General features: G+C 40.6%; 1 protein-coding gene across 1 annotated transcript; it reads right to left on the bottom strand.

The window, feature by feature from the left end:
* Positions 1–1154: 1154 nt before the first annotated feature.
* S100A11 (S100 calcium binding protein A11) lies at positions 1155–9466 on the bottom strand. The gene is made up of 3 exons (XM_001366915.4): positions 9275–9466; positions 3867–4025; positions 1155–1483 (listed from the first exon to the last, which is right to left on the bottom strand). The coding sequence occupies exons 1-3, from the start codon at positions 9275–9277 to the stop codon at positions 1325–1327; spliced, it is 321 nt and encodes a 106-aa protein (XP_001366952.1). The 5' UTR covers positions 9278–9466; the 3' UTR covers positions 1155–1324.
* Between the last annotated feature and the right edge of the window lie 786 nt (positions 9467–10252).

The raw sequence follows: 10252 nt of genomic DNA on the forward strand, positions 1-10252 counted from the left end.
TCAGTTTCCTCATCATAAGTAAATACAAGATAATTTGAAGAGGGGAAAAACATTGACAACTAGAGTGATCAAAGAAGGCTTCAGGGAGGGGATGATGGTAGAACTAAGCCTTGAAGGATGCTAAGGATTCTAAGAAATAGAGATGAAGAAGGAATGAATTCCAGGCTGGGAGATGGTTTGCATGAATGCAGATTCATTCATTCATTTGATAAATGTTAATTAACCACCTATTATGTGCCAGGCACTGTGCTAAGTTCTTGGGATAGAAAAAGGATCAAAAGACAGTCCCTGTTCTCTAGGAGCACACAATCTAATGGTGAAGATGGAGAGAGGGAATGTGGAGCTGGGGTGTGGGGGAACTGCTAATAAATCTGGCAGTTTGGTTTGAATATAGATTATGGGGAGGGGGTAAGTAATAAGGAAGAATGTGAAATGAGGTTGTTCCAGATTATGGAGGACTTTAGCCACTGAGATCAGGGAGGAGGAGAAGGAGGAGAAAAGGAAGAGGAAGAAGGAGGAGGAAGAGGAAAGAGGAAGGAGAAGGAAGAAAAGGAGGAGGAGGAGGAGAAAGCAAAGATTTTTTTAATATTAGTGAAAGAACATGGAAGAGGAGACAGAAGATAGGCTCACTTGGACCTAGAGAAAGGCCCACAGACTATTTGTGTAGCCCCAAAGGGAAGAAGGCTCAACACATCAAATGCAGCCCATAATGAATAATATAATACAGACCTAGCTTTTTGCCAATACACTGAATCATGTGGACGGGATATATCCAAAGGGAAATTGGGATCCAACTGAAGGGATTTCTTACAAAAAAGGGAAGAATTTTTCTTATTGCTGAAGAGCTCATTTATGAAGTTCCCCTAGATCTTTTATTAAAATCTTTCCCATATCTGATGTCCTATTGGCTTCAGAGCTTGTGGGAGTACCAACAGTCCTTAGAGAGAGATTAACTAGACCAATGAAATTCTTATCAGGGAATCTGGGTAGGACAACATGAACCATAGAGATTATTATTGAGATAAGCTTTTCAGATAAACCCAATCCATCCTTTGCAGGGTCCAGCTCCTAATTAACTCATAGGTTATATTTCTATTAGTTATGATTTACCTAAAGCTTCTTCTACCCTCTTTTCCATACAGTCACATAGACTATTTCTCAAATTGGTGTTTATTTTTTAAAAATCACATTTTATTACTACAAAGTGAATGGCTCTGTAATGTAGCCTTAGCTGCTTAGGGTTCAGTGTATGACTATAAGGAATGGATGCCCACTTGCTGGCTTGGTGGAAGGACGTATCTGGAAAATTGATTGGGAGGCCCATTCATTTATTCTTGATGTTCTGGGAATCTGTGAAGGATTTATGACAAGCCTGTGCCAAACCTCCAATTAGATTAAGGAATTCTTGAAAATCCAACTGCCCATCACAGTTGAGATCCAGTTTCTTCATCATTCGGTCCAGGACACCAGGATCGTTTTGGTTCTGCAGAAATGATAAGAGGAATTTTACATGCTGTGGTATATTTAACACTTTTTAAAAAGCCTTTTCTTCCTTACTAGACTAAGGATCACATTACTCTTTAGTATATATGTACTAGGCAATTATCATATTTGAGTCTTGAAAATGTCACACTTAAAGAAAACATGAAGAAAGGGATATTTGACAGAGGTAAGCCAGACAATAGATTGTTGAGGATGGTAAATAAAGAACAGAGCCAGGAAAAGTGGATGAAATATAGTGATTACCATATTGGAAAATATTACTTTTATTTTCTTATGTCCTCCATGTGACTAGTATCCTGTCTTCTCTTCCTATTTCCTATATATGAAATTGAACAGGGATAAATGTAAAATTTTACTCTTAGGTTCAAAGGATCAATTTCCTAAGTATAGGGTTGGTGGAGGCATGGTGATAGAGTAGTTCTATTGAAGTCCTTGAAGTTTTAGTGAATTGTAAACTTAATGTGAATCAGTAGTGTGATGTGCCAAAAGAAAAAAAAAATCTAACATGTTCTTGGGCTACATTATGAGAAACATTGGTTCAAGAAATAAGGAAGTAGTAATCCCCTTGTAGGGCAGCTAGGTGGCATAATGGATTGAATGCCAGGCCTGGAGTCAGGAAGACTCATTTTCCTGAGTTCAAATCTGGCCTTGGACACTTAACTGTGTGCCCTGGGCAAGTCACTTAATCCTGTTGGCCTCAGCTTCCTTATCTGTAGAATGACCTGAAGAAGGAAATGGCAAACCACTCCAGTATCTTTGCCAAGTAAATGGGTCACTCAGAATCAAACATGCCTGAAACAAATGGATAACAATAGTCCCCTTGTACTCTGCCTTGGTCAGGCCATACCAGGAGTATGCTGTTCAGTTTAAAGGACACTGATAAATTGGAGGGTGTCTAGAGGAGTCCAAATAGGATGATAAAGGACCTTAAGTCTATTTCATATAAGCATTAGTTGAGAGAAAAAGACATATTTAGTTCAGAGGAGAGAAGATTTGGGGCTGGGTGTGGCCGTGAGAGTATTTGAAGGGCTGTGATGTGGAAGAAGGATTAGATTTGTACAGTTTGCCTCATAGAAATAATGGGTTGAAGTAGCAAAGAGGCAGAGTTGGGCTTGACAGAAACCTCCTAACAATTTTGTTGTTATTGAGTTGTTTCAGTTGTGTCTGACTCTTTGTGATCCCATTTGAGATTTTCTTGACAAAGGTGCTGGAGTGGCTTGCCATTTCCTTCTCCAGCTCATTTTGCAAATGAGGAAACTGAGGCAAACAAGGTGGCATTACTAATCCAAGGTCACATAACTAGTATCTGAGGCCAGATTTGAACTCAGGATGATGAATCTTCCTGACTTCAGGTGTGGCACTCTATCTATTGCAATTAGAGCCATTTGAAAGTGAAATATAATACCTTGTGAGAAGGTAGGGGGTCCTCTTTACTGGAAGTTTCTAAGCAGAGCTGGTTAACAACTTATCAGATATTTTATAGTGAGTATTCCTTTTGGGTATGGACTGGACCGAATGGCCATTGAGATACCTTTCAACTATAAAATTCTGTGATCCTATCATTCCTCCACAAAATATGATAGAATCGCAGATGTTCAGAGTTGGAAGGGACTTCAGAGGTCAGTTACTCACATCCTTTGGAAATCATTAACTCCATCTCCAATAGGGACTAGAATTGGGATTTCATTGGGACTCTGTGATTTCATTTGGGGTTTTCATGGCAGAGATACTGGAGTGGTTTGCCAATTCCCTTCTCTAGCTCATTTGACAAATAAAGAAACTAAGGTAAACAGGGTTAAGTGACTTGTTCTGGGTTACACAGCTAATAAGGGTCTGAGACAGGATTTGAACTCAAGAAGAGGAATCTCTCCGACTCCAGCCCTGATGCCCCTCTATCCACTGTGCCAACTAGCTGTTCCAAAGCCTTTCATAATTCTTTGTTCTGGTTCTGGGCTTAAATTTTTTTTAATGAAGCTTAAGAATCTATTAGCCATTTCAGCCACCACCCTACCCTGTAGACTCATATTCGGTCAGTCTACTAAATTTCTTAAGGCTTTTTCACATAACCTGCCTTCTAGCTATGTCTCTCTTCTGCCATCTCATACTTGTGCAATTGGTTGCTTGAACCCAAGTGTAGAGACTTTATATTGCCCTCCATTAAGTTTCTTCCTGTTAGCTTCAGCCTACCATTTGGGTTTGGGGGGGATCTTTTGGGGCCCTGATTTTGTCAGGCAAACTTTTTGTCTCACCATGCTTGGTGAGTAGCTTGGCCACTGGAGGAAGTCTTCCATTACCCATCTGCTGTGTTCATTCAGTGCCCAGTACTGTAGATAGAGGGTTAGAGGCTGTTGTTCAATACCTACCTGTGTGAAGGAAGCCAGCTCTGTATTCATGAAGCGCAGGAACTCAGTCTTGGAGAGGGTGGTTGAGGAATTGGTTTTTTCCTGGCCAGCATACCTCTGGAAAACAGCTATCAGGGACTCAATGCATCTCTCTATCTCAGTGGGGTAGACTTTTTTGGCCTTTGGAGAAGAAAGAAGAGGTAGAGGTCACAATCAGTAAGACCAAAGTCTGGGAACGGGAACATATAACTGACAGTCTCAACTTTTCAACTGGGAGTGAGGAAGCCATTTTGGCATAAAAGGGTAGAATAGTTTCCCTATGGATAGGGCTTTCCCTGGGAACCTTTGGGTCAAACCAAATCAGACCAGGTATATCCCCTGTCCTAGTCTGCTGTCATACATAGTTCACCTTTAAAAAGTGCTTTAAGGTAGGTACCATTAGATAAGTAGTACAAGTACTATTATCCCCATTTTATAGATGAAAAAACCAAGTGTCAGAGAGCTTGTGACTTGTCCAGGATCACATAGATAATAAATGTCTTAGTCCATTATTTGGAGGACTCTTCCATGGAAGAGGATTTAGGCTTATTCTATTTTGTCTTAGAGGACAGAGCAAATTACAATCAGTAGACGTTGCAAAGAGACATGGCAGCTAGGTGGCTCAGTGGATAGAGAGCCAGGTGTAGAGACTCAGACAATTCCTGGGCAAGTCACTTAACACCAATTTCCTAGCTCTTCTGCCTTGGAATCAATATTTAGTATTGATTCTAAGACAGAAGGCAAGGGTTTAAAAAAAAAAGGAATTTATAAAGAGGCTATTTTGTGTTCCTAATGATTAGAGCTATCCAAAGTAGAATGCTTTTCTTAGGAGAACTCCCTCTCTCCTGGGTGCCTAACCTCTTATTTTTATGTATAGCTTTTGTTGTTTGGTCATTTTAGATGCTTTGTGACTGCATTTGGGGTCTTCTTGGCAAGGTTACTGGACCGATTGGCCATTTCCTTCTCATTTTACAGATGATGAGGAATGGAGACAGGCAGGGTTAATTGACTTTCCCAGGATCACACAGTTGTCCTGAGATCAGATTAGAATTCAGGTCTTCCCAATTCCAGACCACATGCTCTATTCACAGGGCCACCTTGCCACCCACTATGCATAGCTTACCATGGATAGACAGTAAGAGAGGTGAAAGGTCTGAGTGATATCTTTACTAATTGAAGAAGTTGGACTGCATCTAATGGCTGTGGAAGCACAAGAAAGAATATTTTATTTAGGTTCAGAGGACCTCCTAACTAATGTCCATATTCTCACACTTATTAACTCTGTAACTTTGAGTAAGTCTCTGTGCCTCAGTTTCCTACTTTGTAATGTAGAAAACTTTGCAACAAAGGAGACAAAACTTTGTAAATGAGGATAACACGTGTACTCTCTGTTTCACAGCATTTTTGTGGAGGTAGCCTAGTGGCCTTGGAGTCAAATGATTCGAGTTTAAAACCTACTTCTGTTGCTATCTGTGTGGCCTTGGACAAGTAACTTAAGATCTCTGACTCTCAGATTCCTCATCTGTAAAATGTGTACTGTATGGCCTCTGAGGTCCTTTACAGTTTTATGTCTATGATCCTAAGATTATAAGAGTTTAAGCAATCATAGAATACTTGAAGAATCAATAGCCACTATTATTATTATTACTCTCAAGTGGAGCTTGGGCATTTCTCATTATAGAATTCTTCAAAGATTTCTGGTGGGAGGAGAAGAAACCCTAAGGAGTGAGGAGGACCTGGTTGGGCTTCCCCCTCTGGTGGACAAAGAGAATAATGTTCATTAAATGTCCATTTAAAGGGACAACTTAAGAAAACCTTAAGGTTTAAGCCTTAGTGCCCACAAACAATCCATTGTTAATAATAATGGCAACTGTGACTGTTACTTTAGTGACTCAAGGACTGCCTCCGCTAGCACCAGAATACTTTTATATATTCACTCAATTTCAGGCTCAGAGAAGCCTTTCTTCATCTCCTCCTTGGGTTTTGTGCTTGCTCCACTTCCTATCTCCAAGTTCCTTTGTAATTGCTTCTCTGTGTATGTGTCAACATCTCCCTTCCTTCCTCCCTTCCCCTAACAGAATCTAATGTCCTCAAGGGTTTCTTCACAGTGTTTAACACAGGTGTCTTGTCCACAGTAGGCACTTAGTGTGGGGTTTGTTGAATTAAACTGAAGAGGGAACAACCTCAAGTGGAAGAAAGTGGGTCAGCAGTTGTTGGTTATGTTGTTCTGTTGTTAGCAGGTAAGAATACCTGGTTTGGTTCCAGTGATATGTATGAATCCTGACTTTGGTACTTAGTCCCTGGGCCATCTTGGTAAAGTCTGTTCTCCTCTTTGGGTCCAAATGAGGCTACTCCTGGGCTTGGAGTTGGAAGTGACCTTAGATATCATCTAGTCTACTCCCTTTATCAGAAAGATGAGGAACCCAAAGCTTAGTGACCTGCTTGGGTCACACAAGAGGAAATAGCTGATTATTAGAAGGTAGATCCTGGAATTTTAAATGGTGCATCCTTTCCATCAGACTGTACTTTTTGAGTCAATGATCTCTATTCCTCCCTTTTCTTTACTTTCACTTCCATATGATCTAAGTTTTAATAGTCTCTATTAAGGTCCTGACCTGAGGTGACCACAGATTGGGTCCCCCTTTGCTCTTGTGGCACAGGTATTGGATGAATCCCTTTTTCCATTTAGTTGAGACAAGATAAGATTGAAATTCTTTCTAAAGCTACTTTCTCTAAAAACAGTAAAGAGAAAATAAAATAATTCCCTGACACAGAAGCAGACAAGGTTAATTATGGAACTCGATTTTCATACCTTAAATTACCAGAGCCATTCTCTTTTCATCCTGACTAGCAGAATGAAGGAAATATGTGGCCCAGGGAGGGGCTCTGGAGGCCATGGTGAGTCACTGTTAGACTAGCTTTAAGGAGAAAGGCCCCTGGACAACTTTTTCATTCCCATAGCTGCCTCCTCTTTTTTTTTTTCAGCTGTCTTGCCAGATTCCAAAGTGCTTCTCCCACTTTACTTCCTGCTTACTCCCAACCCCCATTAGCTTTATATTGGAATGTTATAATTTAAGGAATTTTCCCTTGAAAGGCATTGTGTTTCTGGTGGAGATAAGTATAACCCTTGTGCTCACTTTGCCCCTTAAGCAAAAGTTTCCAAAGAAAAAGATTGAGAAAGAAGAAATGGGGAGGTGGGGAAAAGGAGACATTTATATAAGCCTAGCAAGAACAGTAGATTCAGTGCCAGGGGACCTAGTTTTAAATCCTGGCTCTTCTCTCTGCATGGCTATAAGCAAGTCACTTATCTTTTATGGACCTCCTCTATATTCTCATCTCTCTATGAGAGGAACTCTGGTTGTTGTTCAGTTGTGCCAAACGATTCATGATCCCAATTTGGGGTTTTCTTGGCAAAGATCCTGGAGTGGTTTGCCATTTCCATCTCCAGCTCATTTTACAGAATGGAAACTGAGGCAAATACAATGACTTGCCAGGGTCACACCGCTAGTAAGTGTCTGTGTGAATTTCAACTCTAAATGTATGATTTTGATGTAGATAGAATCACTTGTGTGCTTGTGACAAGGAGATGGAGAAGAGAAGAATCATTTGTTCTCACTAAACAAGGTTTGAAAATAGCTTCCCATTTGAATTCTAGAAGGGCTCACTACAGGCTTTCAGCTTCTCGCACATGTGATAGCTTGTTACTAGATAATATCTGTGAGTGATGGGGAGTGGATTCTTTGGCATTATATATATTTATAAAAAGTAATTTTATAGGAAGTATGCTCTGGGGAATGAAAGTGATATGTAGCAAAAGGTATCAATACATTTTGTAAAAGAGAAAAAAAGTAAGGTAATGTTGAAAAGGTTTCCCAAAAGAATGTCCCTAGCGGTGTCTGCCTTTGTGCCACACCCTGTATGGCTGTCTACATTTCCAGCTGCCTGGTCTAGACTCTGAAAATGAGAGGTGAATGCTATCCAGGCGAAAGAGAAATTCCATTAAAAGTGGGGTGGTAGCCCAGAGGTAGCATACTGAGAAACTACCCCAAGAAAACCAAACTACCCTCAGATATCATGGATCAATATTCTCACTCTTCCTTGGCGGTGGATTCCCAAAGGTTCATCCCCCTTGATTTTACTATCACTGTGAACTGTGAAAACACACCATTAGGAGGTCGAGATTTCAAGGGCTACTAACTTCTTTTTATAAGGAATAGAGAAAAGAAGAACAGAATGGCATTGAAGAGAGAAGCCAGAAAGGAAATGGATTTTGTAGATGAATAAAAGGCAGGACGGAGGAGAAAGAAAGGAGAGTAAATCTAGGAAAGAGAGCAATGGCAGAGGGTTTGGGAAGAGAGGTTTGGGTTAGGGCAAAGAGTAGGTCTAGATCTGAGATTCCCAATGTGGGGTCTGTAACCCCAAGGGAGAGGAGAGGCTCATCAAGGGAAGGCAATGAATATTTGATCAATATTGAAATTAATTAACCTGCTTTATTTCTTATGCCCTTATACCCTATGCATGGTAAATGCTGGAATTTATTTTCTTTCATAGTGAATAGGAGTATAAGAAGGCTTATCGAAAGCCGAAACACACAAGGATAAAAAAAAAAAGATGGAAACCCTTGGCCTGGATTCAAGGCAAGAAAGAATGAAAAGGGGGGAAAAGGGTTAAAAGAGTGGTAAAGCAGAGTCTGGGATTGGGACTCCTCCCACATATTTGGTTGGAGCTGGCTTAGCAACAGTATTTGGTTTCAGTGTTTTTCTCCTTTGGCAAGTTCCCAAGGCTTAACTGAAACCCCATTTCTCCCTCAGGATTCAGAAGTCTGATTTTCCAGAATTTTCTCTTTTGGGGGGCATACAGTCAGCTCTCTGTGTGTCCTTAGCCCCAGCCCCAAACATCCTCTTTCTTTCTGTGGGCCTCTTTGGTGTATGTAGAGCCCTGCCTCAGGGCCCCCCAGTTATAGAAAGGAAATCAGGGTAATTATTTGCATTCCAAACTTAATATTAATGGATGCCCAGAACCCAAGAGGGATGAGGAAGTAGTAACTACACCTTTTATCCCTTGCCAGGGAAGTCTTTATCTTTTACAAAGTGCTCAGTACAATGTTCAGAGAAAAGGAATTGCCCTTCCTTCCCCCCCCCCCCCCCCCCGTGCCCCTCTCATCTTTAATGAGAAGGCAGAAATCCTGCACCCACACTCTCTTATGATGGATATGATTTTGCGCTGCTCCCCCACCCTTTGGGCTGAGTGAGAAGCTTTCTTCTTGCTGTTTCCTGCCACGAGAGCAGACAAATGAACGAGGACATTCCAGAAACCTGTGGAAAAATACACTTCTGCTTCTGGGTCAAGAGGAAGGCAAATAATAATAATAATAATAAAATGTACTTTACCATTGTCGAGGGTAGAGGAGAGGTTGGCAGCTGGGCCTCTAGCGATCAGCGACAGAGAGCAGCAAATGCTACAAGCAACGGATTTGTGGGGCTCTGAACTTCCCTCTGGATGACCAACACCCCTTTCGCTTGGGTTACATTGCTCAGGAGTTAGTCAGACAGCCCCTTCCCTCTGGTTGGCCCAGACGATTTCCTGCACATCTGAACATGTTGGTTGTCTCTTTTTGCTAAGCACACAACCACACCTAACACACACACACACAATACTCAGAGAGATTATTATTATTATTTTTGGTCTAGCTTCTTTTTGAGGGGGGATCTCTCTCCCCTTGGGAAAAAAGGAAGCCTGGGACTTTTCTTTATTAATTAATTACTTTTTTCTTTGAAGTGAAGTCACATCTTAAGGGATATAGTCTTCAAGAGTTGTTTCTCCGTATTAGACTCCAAAAATCTTGCCCCTTTGTAATAACCGTTGTCAAAATAAGAAATCACATGGCTCTGTAACATTTAAAAAACACTTGCTTTATTTTTTTACTTTACTTTAATTTTTTTCTGACATTTTGGGATCCATGTTCTCGCCCTCCCTCCCTTTCTTCCCCCTTTCCCAAGACAGCAGATAATATGATATAGATTATACGTGTGCTATCCTGCAGTACATATTTCCATATTCCTCATCTTATGGAGAGGAGAGCCTTTTCTGTCATGAGTCCCTTGGAGTTGTCTTGGATCCAATATATAACATTTTAGGACTTACAAAGTACTTTCCCCACCATGACCCTGCAAAGTAAATATTACAGGTATTATTATCCTCCTTTTATGAAGAAAGAAACTGAGTCAGAGTAATTAAGTAGTGGATGGCTTTCCTAATTCTTCCGGTTAGTGGAATTCCCCAACCCCTTCAAAGAACCTATTATTAAAATTTTTTTAATTTATATATTACCGCTTACATGTTATAACAAATTTCCACAAACATTTTAT

Source organism: Monodelphis domestica, chromosome 2, assembly GCF_027887165.1.
Source record: "Monodelphis domestica isolate mMonDom1 chromosome 2, mMonDom1.pri, whole genome shotgun sequence".
In the NCBI taxonomy this organism is placed as follows: domain Eukaryota; kingdom Metazoa; phylum Chordata; class Mammalia; order Didelphimorphia; family Didelphidae; genus Monodelphis; species Monodelphis domestica.

Coding starts and splice junctions, on each gene's coding strand:
- S100A11 (XM_001366915.4), bottom strand. Junction 1,484..3,866: donor AGCTGGCTTCCTTCACACAG/GTAGGTATTGAA, acceptor TCATTTCTGCAG/AACCAAAACGATCCTGGTGT.